This window comes from Tachysurus vachellii, chromosome 12 (assembly GCF_030014155.1).
Source record: "Tachysurus vachellii isolate PV-2020 chromosome 12, HZAU_Pvac_v1, whole genome shotgun sequence".
NCBI classification, from domain to species: domain Eukaryota; kingdom Metazoa; phylum Chordata; class Actinopteri; order Siluriformes; family Bagridae; genus Tachysurus; species Tachysurus vachellii.
In genome coordinates this window covers 10,877,403-10,904,549 of record NC_083471.1, presented here as the reverse complement: position 1 = coordinate 10,904,549, position 27,147 = coordinate 10,877,403, and the positions used below count along the sequence as shown (strand labels likewise).

The following is a 27,147-nucleotide window of genomic DNA, read 5'->3' as shown; positions in this document are numbered from 1 at the left end:
TATTCCTCTTAAAAAAATAAAGGTAAACATAAACCATGCCGTCTAGCTGTGGAGCTTGAGGACATCATACACTAACGCAATTTATCATACAAGCTATTAGTTTATTTTAGTCTTTCTATTTTTCAGGCTTAGTTTTTTTTTTTAATGTTTATTTTAATTAATCATATTAAGCTGGTCAGGGAGAGTTCTGTGAGTGGAAAAATTAATAAAATAGATAGTCATTGAAGAAATTAATACTTTAATTATTTACTTAATTTTAAAATATACAATAAGAAAATAAATATATGTAAGTAAATATGTAAGTGTATAAAAACTATTAAACAACCAAAAGAGCAAGTAAGACATTTTAGTAAATCTAAAAAATAAATAAATAAATAAATCCTGTTTTCCCCGCTGTTCTTGAGAAGATATTGTCCGTGTTTTTTTTTACCTCACAGTTGGACCGTTCCTGGACTTTTATTTTGAAATCCATCACACTATTTGCGCATATCACTTATTGCTTAAAGTATTAATTTTAGAGGAGGGTTTATGTTGTGAATTTACATGTGCAATTATTTTGTTGTTTAAAGTATAATCTTTTAAAATTAGTTCAGTGTTTTTAGCTGCGTGAGTTTCCCGTGATGCATTTGATTTACGCAGTTTTATTTTCACTTTCATTCTCTCGGATGTCGTGCAGCCGAGTCATTGTGAGTGAACATTAATGACAGACTATTCTTTATACAATACTTCATTATATTTAACCGGCGAATTAGGAGATTTTGCCTGTTTTTATTTTATTTATTTATATTTAATTAGTGACTATTTTGCAGTGTTGTGTCAGTGTGTATCAGGGCTTGTGGTTTAAAATGTAAAGGTAAATGAATCAGGAATCCAATCAGGGGAATAAATACTAAATATCATAAATGTAAACATATTGATGGTGTGTATGTTGAAAGGGTGCTGAATTTGAACTGTACTATAAGATACATTTGATTCATTTCCACTTCCTTGTTCTCTGCAGTTCCTGTAGAAAGAACATGGCCCTGCTGGTTTTGTTCCTCTGTTTGTTCTTTGTGTCATCATCTTGGACTGCGGCGACACCAAACCGAGAAGAACACGATTCCTCCTTTCCCAGATCGACTAGCGGAGCGGCTTTCCCCTGGAACAAGATGAGGCTTCCACAGACCCTCTCTCCCTTCCATTACACTCTCCTCATCCATCCCAACCTCACCAGCCTCGACTTCAGTGGGAGCGTGAAGATCCGAGTGGACGTCCTTCAGGACACTCACACCATCGTTCTTCACAGCAAGGACCTGAACATCTCCAAGGCTGGTCTCAGAGGTTTGGCTGAAGGTCAGAGCCAAGCTCTCAGGGTGCTGGAGTATCCTGCCTACCAGCAGATTGCTCTCATCAGCGAACAAATGGTGCTGAGGAGAGGAAACGTGTATGTCATCGAGCTGGAGTTTGCAGCCAAACTGTCTGAGAGCTTCCACGGGTTTTATAAGAGCACGTACCGTGCCAGTGATGGAGAGGAACGGTGAGGAATCAGTCACAATTTAATGGATCTCTAATAAACAAGTCTGAACCCCATATTGGAAAAAATATATATGGAATTCTTTCCACATTTTCTAGAAAATATTCCACTAATTACACACGTGACTGATGTTTATGTCAACAGGGTTCTGGCTTCCACTCAGTTTGAACCAACAAGTGCAAGAGCAGCTTTTCCCTGTTTTGACGAACCTGCGTTCAAAGCCAAATTCTCTATTCAGATTCGCAGAGAGAGCAAATACTTCGCCATCTCCAACATGCCCAAAGTAACACTCACACAACATATAGTCCACAGCTCTTTTCTTCTTTGGAATTAAACGTAAAAAATCTTTGTGGCTCAGATTACAAGCGTACACCTGATAATTTGGATGACGAGTCTGGGGTCTGTCTCTTCTGTCTTGTCTCATTTGTCTCAGCTGAGGACGCTGCCTCTCTCAGGAGGTCTGTATGAGGATCAGTTTGATGAGACTGTGAAGATGAGTACCTACCTGGTGGCCTTCATCGTGTGTGATTTCCTGTCTATCAGCAAACACAGTCAGCATGGAGTCCAGGTGAGAGAGGCACATGATTTTCACTCAGATCACACAGAGATTTTCTACAGTGACTGAATTAGTTTTTTGTTCACTTAATGCGACTGATGCAGTAAATAGTCAATTATAAATCAGTCAGTACATAATAAACTTTAGTATTTAATAAATTTATTCAAATTTCTAATAAAATTGAAAATAAAACTCTTTGAACAGCTCTCTTTGTATGTTGATGAAGATAAATGACCAAATGAGTTTTCTTTGAATTCAACTTTAATTAATGTTTTATATAGCATAATAATAATAATAATAATAATAATAATAATAATAATAATAATAATACAGGATTTTTACAGTTTTTATCAATGCCATGTTCAATCCTATTTTTTTATTTAAATACGTCTTATAACAACTACAAATATATTTCTGTAAAGCTGCTTTGAGACATTGTCCATTGTTAAAATCGCTACACAATCAGTTGACTTGAACTGAATATTGTAGATTATACATTTATTCAACAGAGTGACACACATTGGTGAGCTATTATTTTTAGTAAAATCGTGTCAACAAGCCTTTTGGGAACTGAAAGTAAAGAAGAATCGACTCTTACTAGTGAACTGAGTCAAATGATTTGACTCACAGAATCCAGCTAGAATTATGATGGTGATGATGGTGATGATAATGGGCATCGGCACATTTGACTATTTTTCTGGCCTCTCGAGATCTTAATAAAGTCTATTAAGGTCTCGAGAGGCCTTGAAGATCTCCTTCAATACTGACTATAATCTTACTCAAATTTACTCTTTACTTTTCTCGGCCTCTCTGTACTAAAATTGTAGATATTTTCTACTTGAAGTCAAATGTTTAATTCATGTATTTAATATTCACATACTGAAAAGAATTAACGTGTTCTGTTGTGTCAGATCTCAGTGTACACTGTACCTGAGAAGATACAGCAGGCCGAGTTTGCCCTGGACGCTGCAGTGAAGCTGCTGGATTTCTATGACGATTATTTTGACATTCCCTACCCTCTCCCTAAACAAGGTGAACATCTGAAATATAACTGTTCCATCAACTGCTCGGCTTTGTCAATTTCTTTTTTAACGAGTTTAATTAGCTTACAATCCAAAGCACAGGACCTCATCTGAGAAAACAGGTAGAGATAAAATCGTGTCTATCTGTCTGTAGTCATGTTTCACAGCAGCTTTCTCTTTATTTCCTGCTGTCTGTTTTTTTCCTCACAGACCTGGCTGCCATCCCGGACTTCCAGTCAGGTGCTATGGAGAACTGGGGTTTGACCACCTACAGAGAGTCGGCTCTGCTGTTTGACCCACACAAGTCCTCGGCCTCTGACAAGCTGGGCATCACCATGATCATCGCACACGAGCTCGCTCATCAGGTGCCACACTTCCTACATGTTCCTCGGGCTTAAAGCTGTTCACATGTTTACCTTTTCATTATACAGACAGGTAAATAATCAAAGGACACCAATGTGTACATTTATCTCTGAATCAAAATGTGTTTTACTATAAAATGAAAGAGATTAACAAGTAAAAGTCTTGTTTTTCTTTCTTTCTTTTTTTTACTTTCATGTAGAACTTAGGAGAAGCAATGAGGAGCTCAGTTTATTTGAAAAAAGTCTCCTGATTTAAGCCTCCTAAATAATTTAATGAAATCTAAATGAAATAATTCTGATTTAATTAGCTTCAGAATAGGTTTATGTTGATGTCTTTGTTATGATTATAAAATAGTAAAAAAAAGAAAGGTCTTCTGTGAGCAGTGTCCTGTATAATATGTATAAGAGATCCTAGAGCCATGTCGTCGGTTCTCCTCCACAGTGGTTTGGTAATCTGGTGACGATGCAGTGGTGGAACGATCTGTGGCTGAACGAAGGCTTCGCTAAATTCATGGAGTTTGTGTCTGTGAACATCACCAACCCTGAGCTGCAAGTGGTGAGTCTTTCACCTTTAACCATAAAATTAACACATTAAAGGTTGTCCCAGGCTTAACTCAAGGATTAGAATTCAGACTGTGTTTACAGTGTTTTTTTTCAGGGAATAAGTTTTATTTAAACATTTTTTTTTTTCAGAACCATTATTTGAAAAACATTTACAATGATTTGTGTAATACAATTAATTCAGAGATTCATTTAAAACGAGTCCTTTAAAAGATTCATTCATAAAGATTCCTTCAATACAATAGAAGATTATTTCAAAATGATTCGTAACTTGATTCATTCTGAACCACACCAATAAGTGAGAATATAGAGAAAAGATAAAATCGAATGAAACGTAATAAAAAATAAAGTAGTAACAAGTTGACCAAAGTAAAATGTTTGCTTAACACACTTGTAGATAGAAAAAACACCTCAGATGTTCAAATGTTGCAGCTGAGATTCAGATATTTAAAGCAATAGACCACAATATGGGGCAAAGAATCAACACAATCCAAACGTTGGCGTGTTGTATTGTTTATCGCAAAGAACAAACCTGGCTGTAAACAAGAGCGTTTATTTTTAAACTAATGTCATTTATTCATTTCAGTCAATGGATATCTGATAAACATGGCACAGAATATTAGTCAATCACATTTTAGTTAATGAGTAGAATAAATAAAATTCAGAATATAAACATTTTATTTTGATTGAACATTTTAAATAGTAACTTTAAAAAATATATAGCAATAAAAACATGTGAAAACTTTCCTTGTTGTGGAAAAAACTAATCTCCTAAAATAATAACATTATAATATTGTAGTTATTTCTTCTGCTTTATTCGCTGTCTGTGTTTTATTTCATCGAGTAGATTCATTTATTCGCAGCGCCTTATTTCAGCTCATGTTCATTTGTACATTCGTGTCATTTTGTGCAGAATCAAGTCTAATATTTCGTTCTGAATATGTCTGATTCATCTTATATGTATATCAGAAGACTTAATTAACTCTCTGGTGAAGCGTTTCACTTTGCCGGTGTTCAGTCACTGTTCAGCTTCACAACACGCAGTTTAAGCAGCTAAACCCCCGACATTATTAACTAAAGAACCAAAAACTATTCTTCCTTTCAGCTATTATGATCGAAATCATGTCCATTACCATATGAAATCATTGTGACAAGCCTTAACAGCACTTCCATAAGTCAAAGGGTGTGTAGTAGAAATTAAAAAGGAGGCTATAGTTTATACATTCTGGGTGTATTAATATATAATCATACATGTCTATGACAATAAAGATCATAATCTCTTTATATGATGGCCTACTGTTAGCAATTTCAGATTCTTCAACATGTCACAACAAAATAAAAAATAAAAAAACAGAAACATCAGATGTCCTAAGAGACCATGCATTATTATATTCTTTCTTTCTTGTTTTGTCGTGATAACGATTTAATTTTCTTCTTAAAAATATTATTCTTTTCTTCATAATTTTTAGTAGATATGTGACAAAATGAATACAAAACAGTTGACAGTACTTATGAGAATAAAGGCTTAATGTTTTAATAATCCATTACATATTAAAAAATGGGGAGATCAGGAGAAAATAAAGTTGTGATCATGAGATAACGAGATGTCGAGATAACGAGAAAACAAATTAAAGAAATGCAGAGCTGCTTAGGACTTCTGTGGAAAAATAACAAAAGTGATATTCCTTAAATTGTATGTAGATGTGACGGTTTGTGTTGTCTTCTGCAGGAGGATTATTTCCTTGAGAAGTGTTTCGAGGCGATGGAGGTAGACTGTTTAAGCTCCTCTCACCCCGTGTCTTCCCCTGTGGAGAACCCTGCTCAGATACAGGAGATGTTTGATGACGTGTCTTATGATAAGGTTTGACAGCAACATTGTGCAGTAATAACAGTTAATAATAACGATTATTGCAGTGTTGTGTTTTTTAACCCTGGAATTTTAAAGCTTTTTTTAAGTAAATGTGCGCATCTTTGTGTGTGTGTGTGTGTGTGTGTGTGTGTGTGTGTGTGTATGTGTGTGGGGGGGTCAGGGTGCATGTATCCTGCACATGTTGAGAGAGTTCCTGAGCCCTGAAGACTTTAAGTTGGGGATTGTTGCCTACCTGAAACGTTACAGCTACCAGAACACCGTCAACACACACCTGTGGGAGAGTCTAACCGCTGTGAGGAGCATAAACACTGGTGTAAATGTAAGATTTATATATAAATAAACAACATACATCAGTATAATATGTTCTTTTAAAATTAAACTGTAAATAAATAAATAAATAAATTGGCTACATTGCAGCCAAAATAATGTACAAATTAAGTCTGTTGTGTTAAAAAAAAAACAAAAGTGATGGCAGTGAGTTTTGTTGCCTCGTAAAATAGTCACTAGTGTTAGGGGAAAATCCTCAAATAAAAATCCCTGAAATTCTGTTTTGTGTCCTGTTTTTGAAATAGTAGGGGAAATTTGTATTAACATATATAAATACAATTTAAAAGTGGAACCTAAGTAATAGTTTAGCTTACATACTTAAAGTGACTCCTTAGTGATGGAACATTTAGCGTAAAACAAAATAAAAATATACAGCTCTGTCTGATCTTTATAACTTAAGGTAAATGAGTGAACATTAGCTGTGTCGGTTTGTCAGGTTGTGAATAAAACTGCGTGTTTGATTCTCACAGAAGCAGCACTCCGAAGACAAGGTGGACGTCCGGGAGATGATGGACACGTGGACCCTGCAGGAAGGCTTCCCGCTCATTACGGTGGAGGTCAGAGGTCGTGAAGTGCACCTGAGTCAGGAGCGGTTCCTAAAAGGCGGAGACTCATCCCAAACCTCTGGGTGAATACAGCACTAAGATCTCACAAATTTTACCTGATTAATTAATCCCATTATTGTCTCCTGGTTGTATAATTTATAGTGTCGTCCTGATTTAGGCACTCACACAAATAATGCATGCCATGAGACGGTAGAGGTTTATTTCAATCTTTTAAGCTTTTCTTACAGTTTAAAAAATGTGCTGAGCAAACTCATCACTGCAGCTGTAGTTATACGTTTAACTTATGTACTTATCATGATATTTAAAATACTGCATAATGTCTATTTAACCGGTGTGAAAGGCAAGTTAGAGACGTTTATCATTCCAAGATGTGATGGGGAAACAGTGAGAGAAAGCATATGTGTGTGACTGACTACAGGCTTGTGGTGTTTCTGTGCTCCTGTTTACTGACTGCTCCTGTTTTGGAAACAGATTCCTGTGGCACGTTCCTCTGACATACATCACCAGCAGCTCAAACACAGTGCATCGCTTCCTGCTGAAGACCAAAACAGGTTTGTATCAACACACACACACACACACACCAACTAACAGAACTAAACTGGTGGCAATAAACTTCCCTTACAGTTATTACATTAATCTCATAGTTCCAGTGTAAAAGCCAAAGCAAAGCTCACACACCAAACATATTTTATCTAATTAACTACATTTGGGGTAAAAGGGTGGAAATTGTGTACTTAAATTTTGAAGTTTTGAACATTTGACTGCTTATTTCTCTAATATATCTTAATACCTTTTATTCCTCTGATATCCTGATGGCAGATGTGCTGTACCTGCCTGAGGAAGTGGACTGGATCAAGTTTAATGTGGACATGAGCGGATATTACATCGTTCATTATGAGGGCTCAGGCTGGGGTGACCTCATCTCTCTGCTCAAACACAACCACACGGCTCTGAGCAGCGAAGACCGGACCAGTCTCATCAACAACGCCTTCCAGTTGGTCAGGTTAGCTGTCTCCCTGCCGATCTTAAATCTAGCTTCATCAGGTATCATTTCTTATTATCAATCTTATAAGTCATGGTACATTTTCAAGTAAACCTTCACTCTGTTATACAGTGTGGGGAAGCTGCCACTGGACAAAGCTCTAGACCTGTCATTGTATCTGAGCCAGGAGACGGAGATCATGCCCGTGACGCAGGGCTTCAGTGAGCTTGTGCCACTTTACAAGCTGATGGAGAAGAGAGACACACTGCACGCCCTGGAGACCCAGATGAAGGTCAGTCATATATCATACAGAAGTTGGCTACAGATGATGGCTACAGAATTCTGTAACAGTATTACATATGTGCTGTACATACCTGTGACTCTTTCTTAGAGAATTTTAATCTCAAATGTACCACAAATGTGTCACACAGAGCTACATCGTGCACCTGTTTCACAAGCTGATTGACAAGCAGGTTTGGAGTGATGATGGATCAGTGTCTCAGAGAATGCTGCGCAGTTATCTGCTCCTGTTCGCGTGTGTAAGGGGTCACCCACCCTGCATCTCCACCGCCAGTGAGCTCTTCAACAAGTGGAAGGAGTCTGATGGCAAAATGAGGTCAGAGTTCATCTAAATAGATGTAGATGGCTGCAAAAACGCTTGTGGTCTCTCTGTCTTAGTTACTCTCTGTCTATCTCAAGCTTGCTTCTATAGACAGACAGGGCAGTGTGGGTGCACTAGTTTTACTTGTTAACCAGTAAATAAGAAAAAAGTCAATCAACTATCTGTCTATAGTCAGTGTCAGTGCCCATGTATCAGTGAGGTGGTTAGAATCACCTGAATATATTCTTGAGAATGTTCAGGTTGAGACCTTCACCAAAAGTCACAGTCTCATGTAGCATATTATATTAGACTGTGATAAATTCTGTTGATCCCTGGAATTCTTGCTGAATTCCCACCAGGTCAGTGCAGGTTCCAGATGATGTGGATCAGTAGAATCAGTAGAATCAGTTGCTATGCTTCATTAAGAGATTTTATTGTATTTTTGTTTTAATTTTTAATTTTACATTTTTACAGTACCTTTTCCACCAGAATGAGAAATTCAAGAGCGCTTTAGGATATCATTGTGTATCTCGATGTGTAGCTGATTCCTGTCTTTTGACTTTAGTCTTTAATCAGTATTACTTTTTTAATCGTTACTGTAAATTATTTTTCTCTTGTTGCAGTCTTCCTAACGATGTGAGCCTGGCAGTGTTTGCGGTCGGGGCTCGCACTGAGGAAGGATGGAACTTCCTGTTTGAGAAGTATCGTGAAACACTCTACACATCTCTGAAGATCCGGATCAAGTCAGCACTGTCTATCAGTCCTCTTGCTCACAAACTGAAATGGTGAGATTTTGAAAGTATGAGTTTGTCTAAAACTTGTATAATAATAATAATAATAATAATAATAAAATCTCTTTAGGATGATGGAGCAGAGTTTAGAGGGTTCCGTGATGAAGACACAGGACCTGCCCTACGTTGTGGTGTCCATCAGTAAGAACCCTAAAGGTTATAAACACGCCTGGGACTTCCTGAGGGCAAACTGGGACTCGCTGGTGAAGAAGTGAGTAGAATATTTTGTAGCTTTTTAAACAACAGAGAGTGTGTGATGATGTTCTGTTATGTAGTTATGTAGCTGAACACAAATCAGGTTGTAAACTAAGTTCACAAACCTTTGGCTATTACATAGTGTAGTTTAGACAGACTCTGACCACTTCCCTGTAACTTGTTTGTAGTTGGGTGATTTCCTTTTCATGCTGGATTGTGTTTCTGATTGGCTGCTGGTGGGTAAAGATGGTGGTAAAGATTCACACATCTTTGTGAAACTTTAGATCTGTGTGCATCATCTGGTACTGGATCTGGCACCAATGTTTGTAGTATCTGTGGTGCTACCGAAATTCTCATAATTGCTCAATTTCATCACTCCAGTGCACATTATGGTGCAAAGCACACTTACATTTCTTTTTAATATCCTCCACTGTTATGTATCTTTCATTGTCTAGCAGAACACAATCAGATGGCCAGATAACTTAATAATTTACTATAATGTTAGCTTACCTTTGTAAAGCAAGAGGCACTAGCCAAATTAAAGAAGTATAGATCCAACATCACTCAACATTGTCCTGATTCTTTAACGAGAAAAGAAGCTGTGTTCTGAATTAAGAGAAAACAAAAACACCATAATCACATTCTAGCTCTTCTCAGGGCTCTAGGGGAGTAGAGTGTGGCTAAGAACCAAAGACCACACATACCTGAGCCTCTGGCACTTACACTGCACCACAGCACGGCAGGGTTAGTGGTTATGCACAATGATGTAATAAAGCCTGCCCTAGTTCACCCCCCATAAGCATAGAGACTCAACTTTGACTTTTGTCCTAATAAAGAGCTTCAGGTAATGTTCACATCAAACATCAGAATGAAGACAACATGGCACTTAAGTGTTTTTTAACCAAGGCATTGTTGTTGGTATCAGATGGACTGGTTTGAGTATTTCTGAACCTGCTGACATGGAAGTGATGAGCGCTGAACCACAACCAGCTCAAAGAATGTGCCATTAATTAAGACAAAAGTTCAATAACCAACAGCACCACCTGTCTTATAGTGGTAGACTAAATATATTTTGATTATAGCATCAGATATTTATCTTGCCCATGAAGAATTATATTGTTGTAGCTCAACAATTTATGGTGCTGAGTTTATGGCTGTATTTTTCTTTCTTTGGATTAATTCTGTTATTTTCTTATATTTAAACGGAGAACTTTACACATTACACATAAGATTCCATACCTGTATATCTTGAGTGACAGGTGTCTCGTCCAATGATCGGTAAGTTTCCATTCAAAAATGATACACTACCGTTTCTGGGTTGTCAGATTTGTTAATGTGTTTTCAGATTTGTTAATGTGTTTTCGGATTTGGTAATGTGTTTTGCACTTCTTGGCCACCGTACATATTTATACATTACTATGCCAGAACACTATAGTCTACTACTGTCATCCATATCATCCGTATTGTATCATCCTTTTCCCACTCTCACATTGTGCTATATTTAAAGCTCAATATACAGATCAAACCTATCACCTGGCCTGTATCTCCTGCACAGGCTGTGTCTTGCTAGTCAGTGTTGAATTAAAATCAAAATAAGTGTTATAAATAGTTATAAATTAATACATTCCACATCAATAAATAAAACTTTTTAAATGGCTGGAGTTCTTGCCGGAAGCTAATTCTAGCATTTCTAACTTTGTTTTAAACAGTGTCTCTCCAGCTTGACCACAGACTTCTGTCTTTCAGGTTTGACCTCGGTTCTCACTCCATAGCACACATGGTGACGGGCGTGACCAGCCAGTATTCTACCAGAGAGAAGCTGGAGGAGGTACGTATTAGAACATGTATCTTGCTTCTGCTCAAGCATAAGGTTCTATGTGAGCTCATCTCAGGTCTCTGTGCTCTGACAGATTCGCAGCTTCTTTGATTCCCTGAGTGCTGAGACAGGCGCTGACCTCAGGTGCATCCAGCAAGCGCTGGAGAACGTGGACGAGAACATTCGCTGGATGGACAAGAACCTGCCTTTGCTGCAGGCCTGGCTGGATAAGAACCATCCGGAACAACAGAAGCGATACGACATGCACACTGACCTGTGAAGAGACAAAAGCAGCCAAAAAATAGTGAGACGTACGTGTGTGTGTGTGTGTGTGTGTGTGTGTGAGTGTGTGTGAGAGATTAAAAGGGTTTTTTTTTTTGCCTATTTTATTTGTCACACTAAATAGGCTCCTAAAGTCACTGTTATTTTTTAAAGACACTTTTTGTGACTTAAAATTTGAGAACTAATTTTTTTCTGTTCTACTGGTTTATATTTTACATTGTATTTTTGTGCCGAATTAAATGAAATGTTCTGATAGATTAAATATAATTTTTTAAATAAAACTCTTTTCAAATTGAGTCAGTCTTGACACAACTACAAATAAAATAAAAACCTATCGTATTAACTGAATCACACTGTACAGGCATCTCCATGTTGCTGCTGAAGAAGAGGGAACAAAGCCCCGCCCACAATACACAGTACAGCCACAGAGTTTTTATTTTGCCCTTAAAAATGTTCATTTCATTCATTCATTCATTTTCTACCGCTTATCCGAACTACCTCGAGTCACGGGAAGCCTGTGCTCAGGCGTCATCGGGCATCAAGGCAGGATAAATGTAGCTATAACAATAAAATAAAATAAAAAAAATCATAGTAATCAGAAAAAAAATATTTTGCTTTTATTTTTTACAATACTGCAGAATCAGACCAATTTAATTTTGGAAATGAAAATGTTAAACTGGCAAATCTGATTTCTATTTTTATTTACATAGCCACATTGCACGCATTAACAAACACACGGATGAATTATTGTTCTCATAATTATCAGTGAATCGCTAATTAATGATTGTTATATAAAGCCGATAACATACTGTATAATAACAGGTGTTAGCATAGTTAGCTAGACAGAAGTTTGCTAGCGTTAAATAAACCGTGTATAAACCTCACCAGACTTCACCTTCTCCAAGCTGGAAAATCGCTCGTTTATTCTCACTTTACTACATTTCTTCTTATGTTTTGGTTTTTGAACGCAAATCAGTCCTTCCCTTATGTGTATTCATCGCTACCTGCTGGTCTGTCATGATTATTTTTAATCACTTTTTTCAATTGAATTCAAGTTTATTTGTATAGCACTTTTTACAACTGACATTGTTTCAAAGCAGCTTTACAGCACATAAACATAGAATAAAAGGTTCATATAAAGAATAATATAATACAAAATTCAAGAGCAATATTAGATATATGTATATATGTAGATATATGAGACGTGGACGTTTGACGATCCACAACATTAAAAGGATGAAAAGCAGTTAGAGACGTTATTTAATAAACAAACTATTGTTGTTCTGTAAGAGTTATTCACTAAAGCAGTCTCATTGCATTACAGCTGACCCTGTGTTTTCACCCAAACCTCCTAAGCTAGGATATGTGAGGAAAGTAATGTACTGTAATGTATGTGACAACAATAAACACCTTATTCTAACATTACTTCCAAGCTGTTTTCTGAACCGGTTTTATTTTGGATTCAGGCATCAAAAAATTAATTACAGCCAAATGAAGGAATCACAGCTGTTGTGTTACAACTTATTTACACTTCGGCTAATTAAAGCTTTTTTTTTACCACACAGGAGAAAGATTTACACCCTGTTAAAAAAGTTAAACTCCAAAATTCATGTTAATGATACACAGGAGTGAAAGGTTGCTTGAAAGAAACATTTCCTCATGAAATTTTTACATGGTGAACAGGACTGGCTTTATAAAACACTCATTTTCTGAAACCATAACACTTGACTTTTGGTCTGGAAGATTGCAGTTTTCCACAAGGATTTTCAAAGAGACCCACAAAAAGCCCACATTAATTCATTTTTTTTATCATATTTTTCATATCAACCTGGTAAAGCTAGTGAAGGCTAACATGTGCTTCATAAAGCACTAGCTTCCCTCTTCTACATACAGGAGATCAAAGACACTCACTGAAGACTGGTGTCTCTGTGATTGACAGGAGAGTGACTATATACCCATCCCACCCACAGGCTGTTTGTCTCCAGGCTCTTGGAACTCCATCCACCCAGCTGTTTATTACCCAACGCACATAATCCAGCTAATCAGGATCTCCAGGAGTGTGTTTAAGGTTATGAGGTGTGTGTGTGATGTTTTGACAGGAACCAGTGGAGTCTCTGTGTCCTGATTTCTGATGTGCATGGTGTAGTTTAGTTTGCCCACATTTCACACCATTTGAGGTTCATGTAGAAAACATATATTTGTAAAAGCACCATGTTCTGTTTAATGTAAATAATACATAACCAGAACGTGAACACACACGCACCCACTCACACTCTTGAAGTAGCTTTTTCATTGAAAGCTGTAACTTTGACACGGACCCCTGAAGGGATCCTGCAGAAGAAGAAGGTTCTCTGAGTTTTGTGTGTGTGACTTAAACTGTGTCCTCATGAAGCTCCCTGTTTCTGTATGCAGCATGGACAACAGTGCAGCGTGTCATGAATGAACACATCACACTCCACACAGAACACACTCACGCACAGCGGACACTTGAACACCTGCAGAGAGACAGGGAGAGACAGAGGAAGAGGGAGGAAGAGGAGGAGGGAGAGAGAGAGAGAGAGAATTTAACAGGAGATGAGAGGCCCATAAGAAAAACCCTGAAAAATTACACATGCATAAAATAAACCACTAAATGTACAAAAGACGTGGAACTCACACTTTTGTCCTTCAGCTCTCCCTGACAAGCCTGACAGAACCTGAGTGTGGAGGAAAGTGTTACTGTGTGTAAAATGTGTTAAAATAAGTAAAAACACAGAGCAGGGGCACAGCTGAGCAGATATTACTTTGGTGGTAGATCACTGACATAATGATCAGCACTAGAATGAACACCATCACTGTCACCATCATCATAATCATTACCATCATCATCATCTCCTCTCTAATTGTGTCCCTCACTGCCCTTTATTTACCAGAGAGTTAACTGTAGAAAGCAGGAATGTCTAGTGTGTTTATGGAGACAGTATTTACTTCTATTATTTGTTATAAGGCCCAAACCTTTATATCGACTCAACAGTCTCTGACAGGTAAACCCCAGGAGCTAGCAGAGTTCTCCAGTTAGCTGAGTTGTTAATATGAGTTTTATCACAACACATTAAACACTGTATGTCACTAACACACACCTGTCTCCTGTGTGCTCTTCTAAAGGACGCTCCTGAAACGCTTCCAGAGGAAAAAGGTGATGGAAGGAACGAGCCAGGTGAGGGGCTGAAACCAGCGTCAGACCTGAGGATCACACACACGCTCAGAGAGGTATCTGCTCATACACTCACACACCATCAGAGCTATATGAGCACAGAATGTGTAAAATCAGGACTTACCACACACTTTACACTCGACGGGCAGCTCAGTGTATTTGGCTCTGCACTGGGGACAGTAATAACCTCCAAGACTGAGACCTGGTCCTCCATCTGAGCTCTCCAAGTGCCTGAGAAACACATTAGTGTTCATTAAAACTTTGATCAGTCACAACTCACCAGGTAACTTAAACCACTCGCGCACACACACCCGTCCTGTGAAACCTTCCAGATAATTATACTTCTGTGTATAGATACACACTTTAGAGTCTCAGGACGTTTCTCACTGGTTCAGTGTGTGATTATGTGATCAGTACTTACGACATGCTGAAGGACGGCTTGGCATCTTGATCTGATGCAGAAGCGATAAAGTGCTGAGGGAAGCCTGAAGAGAAGAGAGAAATACAGCATATGCATCAGTGTGTATCAGTCACAGTAAAGGAGGCGTGTCCTCAGTGTGTATCAGTCACAGTAAAGGAGGTGTGTCCTCAGTGTGTATCAGTCACAGTAAAGGAGGCGTGTCCTCAGTGTGTATCAGTCACAGTAAAGGAGGTGTGTCCTCAGTGTGTATCAGTCACAGTAAGGGAGGCATGTCCTCAGTGTGTATCAGTCACAGTAAAGGAGGTGTGTCCTCAGTGTGTATCAGTCACAGTAAAGGAGGTGTGTCCTCAGTGTGTATCAGTCACAGTAAAGGAGGTGTGTCCTCAGTGTGTATCAGTCACAGTAAAGGAGGTGTGTCCTCAGTGTGTATCAGTCACAGTAAAGGAGGTGTGTCCTCAGTGTGTATCAGTCACAGTAAAGGAGGTGTGTCCTCAGTGTGTATCAGTCACAGTAAAGGAGGCATGTCCTCAGTGTGCGTCAATCACAGTAAAGGAGGCGTGTCCTCAGTGTGCATGTCACAGTAAAGGACGCCTTCTCATTTCTTAACGCCTTCCGTATATCTCTTTATATACCTCAGATTTTAGCTGTGCTTGTCAAATTCCATCATAATTTTGCCTCTCGGACATCTACACACTGTCAAAGAGTGTGACTCTGTGTGGAAGGTGTTTAATGTGTTAACTATGGCGTGTGAAAGCTGCCATTCTGCTACATTACCCATGCGGATAAGTGAGCACTCCGAGGACGAGCTGGCAGGAGGAGGCTTCACATGGAACGTCAGCAGCTCCTTGAAGTGGCTCTCGTCTAGGATCACGTTGTAGCTTCCTGTTAAAACACACAGCACGTTTCGGTTCCATTGATCGGATGATCTAATCCGATCTGCCGTTAACACATAAACAATTTTAACAATCAATTAAAGCCCAACCCTGTTCTCAGAGCTCCACCGATAATCCTGGCTTTATTACACATCACCGAGGTGTGTTCACATGTTTTACCAGCACAGAACTGGGTCATGAGGAGGAGAAGCAGGTCATGAGAGAGGAACAGCAAAAACACACACACACCTCCTGTTTCTCTGGTGAGAACCGAACACACCCGAACCTCAGCAGACAATCCAATCACAGAAACTCGGATTTTAAGCGATTTCAGGGTCTGTTTACAAGAAATGACATGCAATTAGACAAATAGGTCAGTGTTTTATTTTAGAACATACCGTCTGTGTCTTTGTATATTGCTGATGTTGTACCTTAATGAGGTCATAGATGTTAGCTGGATCACAGGTGGTCAGACTGCTAAAGATGACTAGAATCTCTCTGCTGGTATGTCCTGGCATGTGTCTACACATACATACATACACACACACACACACACACACATTTATATATAACTTGCAAAACATAATGACTTATCCCTGTATAGTAAACTTTACTGCATGAATATTACAGTGCTACTGATTCATATAAAAAATACATTTCCAGCACAGGCTCATCCCTCTCATGGAATCATTCACACAGCTAAGAGTCAAACATGACAGAACATTCGCACACAATAGCTCAATAGCTCTCAAGTTTCAGTGTGAATTTGCTGTTGAATTTTCATTGAATTAAATTACAATGTAAATTTGTATTCACATATATATCAGCCTGAGTCACCTAAAAGAGTTGATTAAAAAAATAAAAATCTGTGATTCAGTAATCTGTGCTGTAAATTCTCCACCCACTTGAGTGTGTGCATGGCGATGCTGAGGGCGTTGTACAGAGACGGTTCTCCCACACACCCTGAGTCCCTGGCTTTCTTCAGCACTGCTGTGTGTTTCTTAGGGTTTCCTGGTTCAACAACAAAGAAGAATTGTTAAAAAAAACTCTGTGCTGTAGCTCATTTACCAACTCTGTGGTTCTCCCAGAAGACAATTAAAACATTCCTTACAACAAATTCTATCTACTTGCTAATATTGATTTCAGAACGATTTCTTCTTACTAGAACATTTCTTTTTTTTTGCTATTTGCATTTGCTGTTTATTTATAGCTTTTCTTGTAAAGCAGTTCAAACGGCATTTAATGTACAAGAGCTGCTACATAAAGATTATGACTGCTATTATTATTAATAATAGTACTATTAATAGAAGTAAATATTGATAGAAGCAGTAGTAATTAAAATTAAAATGAAATTATTATTGTTGTAGTAAAAAGAACATTTACTTTTTTACAGTATTAGCAGAAGAAGAGGAAGAGGAAGAAAAGTTTGTGATAAATCTCAGTGTATGTTATTTACCTGCAAGTTCAGTGAGTTTCTCAGCTCTTTTGTTCTTGGTGGTGATGATACCAATCTGCAGAAAAAACACATCACTAATTAAAGAAAAAAAAACTGCACAAACTGATATCACATCTATACTATAAAAGTCTACATGTTACCTGACTGATGGGGTTCTGGTCAAAATATTCTTCAACAAAATACTCCATGAGCTGAGGAGGAAACAAGAGCGTAAGTGAGAGTGTGCATGTGCGTGTGTGTGATTATTTCATGAGTACTAATTTCAGTCAGCGAGTATGAGGACGTCAGCTCTCACCTTCAGAGTGGATGTGAGTCTGTTGGGTTTCAGGTCCTGGTCCTCCATCGTCCGAGACGAGTCGATCACCACGTACAGGTGACGCATCTGCACACAAATTACAGCAGGTTAATGACAAAACACTAAATCTTTTTAATTAGAAAATACAAGACAATATTAAGAAGAACTCACCATTCCCAGCCGAACCTGTCCATGACTTTCGAACACCCTAAAACATAACACAGGGAACATCAGCACTCACATTTTCATGGAGTTTAGAATAATACACATCATACACACTCTTCTCCTTCATGCACACCTCTTGCGTTTGGCCTCAAAGAGAATGTCCTCTACAGTGGCTTTCAGGGACCCTGACTCATCCTCCTTCAGCACCTCCCTGAGGACAGATGACAAAAAAAAAAGTTTAATTATGAATCAAGAGTTTAATCATGAATTCAGCAGGTGATTTATCCAGGTTAGGGTCACAGCAGATCCCAGGAACACTGGACGTGAGACAGGAACACACTTCGTATAGGAGGGGAAGCCAGTCCAGCCTTTGTGTACCATGCAGACACATGGGGGAAAATCTACACATCTTAAATCCAGTGTATTAGCAGGTATAAAGATATATACTAATGACCAGCAGGTTATGGATTCAGACCTCATGACTGACACTCACAATCTCAGTTGCTTTAGATCTACAAAATGAAGAATGTGTCTGTATTATAAAGGCAAGTTTATTATTAATCTTTATTCAATCATTTAATAGCACAGATTTTACATTAGTAGAGAAAAACAGCCTTAACAACAACTTAACATTCAAGTTTGAATTTAATTAGAAATCTCCCTGAATCTGTTTTTATTTACACATACATCAGAATCAGGTTTACTGGCAATGTGTTGACACACACAAGGTATTTGGTTCCAGCTGTTAAGTACAGACATAAATAACACTATACTATACAAACTATACAACACAATGCAGACGACGAGATACAATATAGACAGAATGAGTATCAAATATGAATATAGAATAGATAGTTCCAGTTATGTACATAAAGTGTGGGAGTGCAAATAACAACATTGTGCAATATTATGCTTTTAGTACAGTATATAGCAGCAGTAGTGTCTGTAATATATACAGATGATGTGATGACGGACTACTTATAGATATGAAGCAGTGAATATAATTATGGTGAGTTGTTGATCAATGGACGACGCAGTCAGCACTACATTCTGCAACACCCGGACTGCCCAGGGACATAAGCCCGGATTCTGTTTGTTGACTTCAGTCAGAAGAGGTTAATATTCACCCACCATGTTCGTTCATATCCTCCTTCCCAGCGCTTTGCTCTCTCCGGTTCCTCATCCATCATTTTGTACACAATTACACGAAACTAAAATAAACAGTAAACAACCCACAGTGACCGCGGCTTTGAGCTAGCTGTCTAATTTCACAAAGTAAACAAGTTGTTTAACTTCATGTGCGGAGGATAGTTTCCAAAAAACAAAACAATAACTGGAGTTAATAATATTTAGATATAAAACTGGCACATTTATAAATTAATGCACTAGCTGCAACACTTAGCTAGCGCTTCGTTCGTGCTCTTGCGTGTGCCACACCATAATCATTCCTCCCTGAAATAAAGCACGCAGTTATGTTCAGTTCCGGGTTTGTGTCCTTCCTTTAATTAGCTCATGTAACTTCATTATTGTACTTCCATATAGAACAAAAATGACCAAAATACAAACTGCAAACTTCATAACGTGTGGAAAAAAAAACAAGTAAATAATACATTATTTAATAAGTTGTTCAATACAGAATGTGCATGCAAAAGACTGAGGCGGAATTCGGAACTGATTCCACACAACAAACAAGAAATCAGAAACTTGCGTTAAAAAAATAAAAACGTAAAATTACTGTTGCCCACAAATGCTGTAGAAAACGTATGTATGAAATTAGAAGACAGAAAATTTCAATATTCTATAATAATGCAGTATTATAACAAATTATATAATATAATATCATGAAAAAAGAGACATCATTTACAAAAATAAATTCAAATAAAATACAATATTAAAAAAAAACCTGGGTCTTAAATGTCTAAAGTCTTTCCTTTTCATATATTCGAGTCTGGAACACTCTGTTGATCCTACAAGCTGATGATTACATTTTAATCAAGTCAGAATTTGTAAAGTGCTTCCAGGATTTACATTTATTGTTCTGATTCCACAAACAGTTTCTATAGTGCAGCTCTCAGCCTGAGCCTGAGCCCATAATTTATTCATGCTGATGGCACAAACATTCTGATAATTCATCCTGATACTGCATCCTGCTTCGTTTTCACATTTATCCCATCACGGGTTATTATACAGCAGAGAAACTCCAGAATAAAAAACACACAGCAGAGCAAATGTTACACTACAAAATGTACAATAAAACTAGAGGAGAAAAAAAGCTTAGTGTTTGTAATGGCTCAAAAGCAACAATATCAACATAAGGCTCATGGTCTCCGGTCGTAATCATTCACCCTCTTCTTAAGAAGTGCCAGCTTGGCTTTCAGCTGTTTGCATCTCTTCTTCTTCACCTGGTATTCTGATGACTGTGAGGAACAGAGCGTCACAGATAAAGACACAGAGAAAACTGGAGAATTACAAAAGGTTCATGTTTAATAAACTAGACTAATATACAGCCTGTTTTTATTTTTTATGGCGGTTTGTTTCATGTACCCCGTTTGGTCTGCTGAAATGTTTTGCTGATGATATCGAATAAGATGATGAAGAGTCTCAGAGTTAAATATAACAAAAAACCTCAGAAGGAAAACCTACTGAATGAGACCTGTCGATGAAATCGTGCACAACAAACCTCAATAGACTCCTTCTGGAGGAACAGTTTGATGGAAAACCTGACAGCAAGGTGGAAACTGTGCTGAGTAGAAGCTTATCTTTTTTTAGAGGATCGACAATTTTATGATTCAGTGACGCTTTGAATAAGGAGGTGAAAGAGTAAGTGTGCAGTCACACAGCCAGCTCCACATCAGTGTAATTAGAGCTTGTTATTGTCAAGAGATTAACATGTAGCTAAACTGTCTTGATTCGTGTAGACCTGTTAGACATATATTGATGCTAATTACTGATTTTGGTCCAAAAGATGTTTTTAGGCTCAATAGGATGTTACTGCCACATCTGTTTAGTCCACACAGCCAACCCTAGTCTTTTTTCAGGTATCGAAACCAACTCATCTCTAAATCTGGCTGCAGTCAGGAAAACAGAAATCTGACGCTCATCCTTTTATAACATCAAACATAGAGCAGCAGTAATGCAGTACTTAATTTAAATTAATACAGTAATGTAAACAGGACAAAACTACTGAAGGACTGTCTCTTACCCTTTTCAAGCTCTTCAGGCGTGTGTATACCTCCATGGCATCCTGATGGAGAACAGATCAAAATGAAGCTGGTTAAAGCATCCAGTCAACATTTCAACGCATTTCATGGTGACATTTCAGCCAGTTGAAGAGTTTAAACATATCCTTCAAAATATGACGTAGAAGCTAAAGTGTCTTTTGTCTCTCTGGTGAGTAACGTCCGGATCAGTTTTTTTCCAGTTTTCACTCACCAGGAATTGTGGGCTTCCTTCCTGAAGGCTGTCAAGTTCTCTGTCCACGTCTGCCAGCCCCTGGTTGATGTCGTCGAGCTCAGCCTGCAGACGCTTGTACTCCATGAGATTGTGGTCGAACTCACGCTTATAATCCACCCGCTCGCTTTCGTTCAAGATCGGAGGGAACTCGCTGTGAGAGAGAGACATAATGATGTCACTGACACGCAATCAGATTTGAACAGGTTTCCAAACTAATCCCAATGACGGATCTATTAGTAAAGCAACACTACGCCGCTTCCTGTGCTATCACTTTAGGACACCAGAATAAAAACTTTCATCAGATTCAACAGTTTATATCTATAATGTGATGAGATTCACAACACGGAAAAAATAAAGCTAAATGAATAGATTTTTAAAATAGATGTATTTAAGATTTTTTTTTCTGTGTTATAAATCTCATTTTGATCGTACAATACTTTTTTAGAAAGGTTTTAAAAATCTAATTAAAAAGGATTAAAATGAATCTGATCAAAAATAGAAATGATGCTAAACAATCCCGCTAAATTCAATTTCCTCCTCTTTGTAATTAGGTGCTTGATTCTGCTGTAGCTACTATTTTCTTTTCATTGTGTTTTTTTTCCTCTTGCTGATTCCTCTTATTTCTTCACACTGATCAGATTCTTCTCTTCAGAGTTTCCACAGTTTTCTACCCGGTGCATCTAAACTGGGATTAAACTAAGCCTTAAGAGTATAATAATAAATAATAATAGAAGAAAATAATTCCCTTATGACAATCAATTTTTACCTCTGAATTAAAAATCTGGTAAAGATAAAAACCACACTTAAATAAACACCAAAACAAAATCACCACCAACTATTTGATGAAGCATAAATCAGCCCATGTTTATAATATGAATGGCTTTAACAGTTAAAGATGTATTTTTATGTCGCGTTTATGCTTTGCAGTTTCTCTGGAACAGGACAAACATGAGGGAGAACAAGTAGACCCACTATGTTAAATATAAACCATAAACAAACCGTAAACAGAATTCTGGTTCTTGTAACCGGAACATGAAAAAAAAATTCCACTTAATTTTTCCCTCGGTGTAAAGTTTAAAGTGTATTTTAAAGTTTCTTGCCCGTCATAGTCAGAATCATCCAGATCATCTGCCGATTCTGCTCCCGTGTCGTAGTCTCTCGCTCGGCCTTTCAACACAATCGTTGTGCTGGTCGTGTCGGAGTCACTGTTATAACGGAGAATACAGAAATGTTTTAAAAAGAAAAAAGAACAAATAGGAACTGAAAACCTCAGATGAGGTCAGTGAAATGAAGAGTTTAAGGATTTTCACAATCAACGAATAACACAGGGTTATAAATTATAATAACAGGGACCGCCAGCAAGTCACACAAGTGGCCAAGAATTGGGAGAAATTTATATATATGTATATAAGTTGGCGTATTTACAGCTTGTTTAAACTGCTAAGAACTCAAATACTTGACATAAAATAATAATTATTACTATTATTACTATTATTATGATTATTGTTATTATTATTATTATTATTATTATTATAGCTGGCTGTTGATCCCATGACCTGGCACACGAACGATAACATGCTTGATTTGTCTAAGTAAACAAATGAGGGAAACTTTAATGATCTTAAAGTTTTGTTTCATAAGTAATTGGACATAATTGGAGAGAAAGGAAGGAAGAGTTACGTAAACTGAATGCACCATCTGCTTTTCTTTTTCCTTCAAAAAGAACGATGATTAAAATTTGTGACTTGCCCAGGAATTTTAAATATTTCTCTTGCTAGTTTGCAGTTTGCTGATTCTTTTTAAATGCTATATTAAGGAAATGCTTGATGAATGTGAAGCCATCGTGCAACATTCTTACTCTCCTACAGTTACGCAACGTTCTTCCGTCAGCGTCTAATAGAAGATCCTGTTCAGCTTAGTGGCTTTAATTAGCATCTGAATCATAAACCACTGACTTTCTAATGACTATAATCACCACTATGTCATTCTGGATTCTCATTGGTCGGAAAGGTATTGATTCATTTCCTTGACAGCACCTCATTCCCTTGTACGGAAGATGTTCCACATAATTTATGACTCATTAGATCGAAGACTAAAGAGAATTTTTTAGTAATGCATTTAGTTTTTTGTAAGGAGACGTTTATTTCACATTTATGGAAGGAGTCTGAAGTGTCAATGATTTACGTCATAACAGGAAGCAACTTCCACATTATTAAACAGCTGCTTCTGGGTTACAGCTACAGTGGGAGGAAAACAAAAAAACATTTATATATTAAAATTAAAAAAAAAAAGCAAACAACTTTCATTAACCTTTGAAACACGGTTTTTTATTTTCTGTATGGTCACCCGGCTGGCTTCCTGTGCATCAGGATATTCGGGTTTTAAAAAGAAACAAAAGAACATATACATTCCTCTGCTTACTTCAGGTCCATTGTGAGCAGGACTGTGCAGACTGTTACCTCATGATGGTTTCTATTTTTAAGAATAAATACACTTTACACTTTTTCATTGCTTTGGCTTCACAGATTTCAATCTGTCAGTTTGTTCTGAAGGCAAAACCTTGTTTCCTGTTTATTTTTTTTATTAATTGTGTCTTACTGTCCTAAAATATAAGCATTCTACACTAATGCTTAATAAATGAAACAAAAGGACAGACATGTAACCAAAATATATTATGATTTAATAATGTTTCATTAGAATAAACTATGATAAATCTGTTGTTTCTACGGGTCCACTCTGAGTTATTGCCGTATTGTAAAACAATTATTTGCACAGTGAAACAATTAAATATATAATAATTATACATAGATGAGACCCATTGGTTTTTCATTTCAAAAGGCTCCTGTGTTCTCAGAGTGGGCGGGGCATAATCTCTCTCTCCTTTCAATCACAGGGACACTAGCCAATCATGACCATCTGTGAGATCACGTCTCAGAGGAAGCATGTGTTAGCCGTTTTTTAAGCAGACGGGTGTGGATCTGTGGTTACCAGGTAGATTACAGGTTATTGCTGCGTTCTTTAAAACATAACTACAGAGTGACACTAGAGAAGAATGACATGGCTGCTGAAAAGAAACCATAAATTCTTTTCCAATTTAAATATATTTAAATTATATATAAAGTCATTTTTAGAATTTCTTTTTCCACTTCGCAATGAAAAGTGAATGAACACAATGCTCCTTTCCCTCAGTAGGTATATGTTGAATGTCTAAATATTGTCCAGGAATGTTTCACCTATTCTAGCTAGTGGGTGGGAATTGGAAATCAAATCAGGGAGAAAATGGAGGAAACCTTAAATCTTTTTTAAGCATTTCCAGGTGTGTAACTTCCACCTAAACCAGTCCAATGGCTGTGCACACTCACCCAGGCAGATAGAGAGGCTTCTTCATGTCCAGGGGTTGGTCCAGATAATTCCGTGAGTTGCCAACGTGATCGTTGTGGTCATTCAGGTAAGTCTCAGGACCCCCAGATACGTCAGTCACCTGAGAACAGAGTTAGAACAGATTATAATCCTCCACCACCAGAGTACCCATTGACCCGGATTTAGTCTGTTTACTAAACAGGGTCCAGTTAGCAGAAAGAACAAAGGATATTTTAGGGACGATACATCAGATACCATCAAAAAATGCTTAAAGCAAGCTGATTATTTTCTACATCAGCACAATGACTGAATACAAAACACCTATTCCTGTGTTAAGGTATCACTTCACATGTAGCTCTGAAGCACGGTTACATTTTTTTTCCTTTGTTGTCATCAGCACACTCGCACTCTCTGTCTCTCTCTCGCTGTCTCTCTCTCTCCAGTAAACAATATGAAAGAACCCTGGAAGAACCAGTTCCTCCAGTTACTATCTGCAGATACCAGGACACAAACAGAGGTCGAAACTGCCCCAGCTTTCACTGGCATGAAAATGCTCCCAGGCCAAGGCCTGCCTCTGTCTAATGTAAATATGAGAAAAATGTAAAAGTAGAAGGATTATGGAGGACCTTCATCACTGCAATGGGTTTGCTGTATAACCAAGCTACATTATTTTAACATGGTTTACTTCAAACAATGCGCTGCTTTCACAGATTGGAAGTTAAGATATAGTAAGCAATTTTAGGGCCTCCGGCAATCTTGAACACACCCAGAAACGTAACCAAAATGGCTTTTCTTTCATCTAATTTGGGCCAGCTATTAAGTGCAAAGAATTAAACATTCAGCAAACCCATGGTGTTCTACTCACCCATTTTTCGACACCATGAGAAAGGCCATCATTGGAATAGGGTTCCTCCCAGAGCACGCGGTGACTCCCATACCGGTTCATCTGGGAACGGGTTTTAATGGCAAACACCATGAGAATGATGAGCCCTATGCCCACCAGGAATCCCAAAACAATTGCAATGGCCTGCAAGAAGGATGACTCAAATTAAAGAATTTGCCTTTTATCATGACCTATAGTGTGTATTTTTCCCTTGTGAAAGACAACTGCTCACCTCCTGAGGTTCCACTACACAATAGTGGTACATGTACTGGTTGATAAGTAGGCCTGATGCTTGTGGTTGGTTTTGGTACTGGCCACACAGTTGCCACATCATGTTGTACATCATGGAGCCAGACCCTTGTGCCATGGGGTTGACAGCTACCAGGTACACTATGCTAGCAATGAGCATGAGCAAGGCCAGAATCGCACAGATGATGATTATTGCCAGGTAGAACCTTGGGGACCTGGCTGAGCCCTGCCTTGACACCACAAGGATAAAGATGACAAGCGCTGCAATGAAAGTGATGGCAGAGATGGCAATGATGAAGCCCTTGCCTGTCGTAGGGTCCATGTAGGTCCCACCGTAGCTCCCACCATACGTGCCATATGACCCACCGCCGATGCCACCACCTCCATACATGTTTGAGCCATAGCCTCCTCCTCCGTAGTAGCCCATACCGCCCATGCTTCCCATGCCCATGCCCATGCCCATCATACCCATGCCATCCATTTCATAGTCCCATGCCAGTGTGGATGCCACACAGGCAAACACTGCCACGCACATGATGACGATAATGATGCTCAGGATCTTGATCACACCAGGTGGTGACGTCCAGCGATAGAAGTGGAGCATTTGTTCGTCAGGGTAGTGTGAGAACGTGTGGTGTGACATTCTATGACTAAAGAATTAGAAAATGAATCATTTATATGAACTAAGTCTGATAACTATATGATTACTGAATCATAAAATCAACTTACGTCCGCTTGCTGTTACTGTTGGTGTGTCTAGGTGAAGGCATGATGGTGTCTTCTGATGGAAATCTGATAGCAAAAACAAAACAACACGAGTTTCTCTAACAAGTTTACACACAGATCCCATGAAAGCTACAATTAAGAGCCTTTGTTTTTTTACATTCACAACCACAGAGTTTTGCATAGACAATGATGGTTCCTATCCTGCGACATCGTGTAGGTTGAGGATGCTGCTATAATTGTGTTTTAGGGAATAAGCTCAAATTTAAGGCTGGAATTAACGACTAATTAACGTGTTTTGGTGCTCATAAGCAGACTCTGTATTTAAAGTACGCACGTCACAAATAAACTTTTTTTTCTTTTTTAATATTTAGAGAACAAACAATGTAATTACCTGATATCAATCCGAAATTCAAGATAAATAAGACACCTGTTCACCTGCGCTACAGAAGTCGTATCTCTCAGGTGCCTTATACGCAGCACGTACAGGTACACAGCTCAGGCCACGCCCAGACCACGCCCTCTACAACACCGGCCACCCCATTTCTCATAGCCCTGGGGGCGCAAATGTACTAGTGCGCATGCACTAATACTTAACATCACTTAAACTAACACAAATGTACTAGTGCGCAT

At 38.1% G+C, this 27,147-nt stretch overlaps 3 protein-coding genes across 4 annotated transcripts; 1 reads left to right on the top strand and 2 right to left on the bottom strand.

Moving 5' to 3' along the window:
- The first annotated feature begins 515 nt into the window (after nt 1-515).
- On the top strand, nt 516-11,740 carry erap1b (endoplasmic reticulum aminopeptidase 1b). Its single transcript, XM_060883262.1, has 18 exons — nt 516-686; nt 1,001-1,516; nt 1,658-1,796; nt 1,947-2,081; nt 2,981-3,101; nt 3,302-3,456; nt 3,896-4,009; nt 5,744-5,875; nt 6,045-6,203; nt 6,682-6,839; nt 7,249-7,328; nt 7,597-7,780; nt 7,892-8,051; nt 8,191-8,375; nt 8,984-9,145; nt 9,222-9,362; nt 11,093-11,174; nt 11,257-11,740. Exons 2-18 carry the CDS (start codon nt 1,017-1,019, stop codon nt 11,440-11,442), a joined length of 2,793 nt encoding a protein of 930 aa, XP_060739245.1. The 5' UTR covers nt 516-686; nt 1,001-1,016; the 3' UTR covers nt 11,443-11,740.
- Nucleotides 11,741-12,878: 1,138 nt separating this feature from the next.
- gtf2h2 (general transcription factor IIH, polypeptide 2) lies at nt 12,879-19,301 on the bottom strand. The gene is made up of 15 exons (XM_060883266.1): nt 18,978-19,301; nt 17,980-18,057; nt 17,853-17,889; nt 17,682-17,768; nt 17,527-17,577; nt 17,387-17,441; nt 16,836-16,941; nt 16,362-16,452; nt 16,180-16,267; nt 15,833-15,940; nt 15,059-15,122; nt 14,762-14,868; nt 14,564-14,666; nt 14,101-14,140; nt 12,879-13,939 (listed from the first exon to the last, which is right to left on the bottom strand). The coding sequence occupies exons 1-15, from the start codon at nt 19,034-19,036 to the stop codon at nt 13,829-13,831; spliced, it is 1,185 nt and encodes a 394-aa protein (XP_060739249.1). The 5' UTR covers nt 19,037-19,301; the 3' UTR covers nt 12,879-13,828.
- A 145-nt stretch (nt 19,302-19,446) lies between these two features.
- Nucleotides 19,447-27,012, bottom strand: oclnb (occludin b). Of its 2 annotated transcripts, none has more exons than XM_060883265.1 (9): nt 26,945-27,012; nt 26,521-26,583; nt 25,775-26,441; nt 25,525-25,686; nt 24,662-24,780; nt 22,400-22,504; nt 21,279-21,450; nt 21,049-21,090; nt 19,447-20,263 (listed from the first exon to the last, which is right to left on the bottom strand). In XM_060883265.1, exons 2-9 carry the CDS (start codon nt 26,559-26,561, stop codon nt 20,165-20,167), a joined length of 1,407 nt encoding a protein of 468 aa, XP_060739248.1. In that variant the 5' UTR covers nt 26,562-26,583; nt 26,945-27,012; the 3' UTR covers nt 19,447-20,164. The 2 variants fall into 2 exon arrangements, with proteins under 2 accessions (XP_060739248.1, XP_060739247.1); XM_060883264.1 differs by having other exon boundaries at nt 26,909-27,008.
- Between the last annotated feature and the right edge of the window lie 135 nt (nt 27,013-27,147).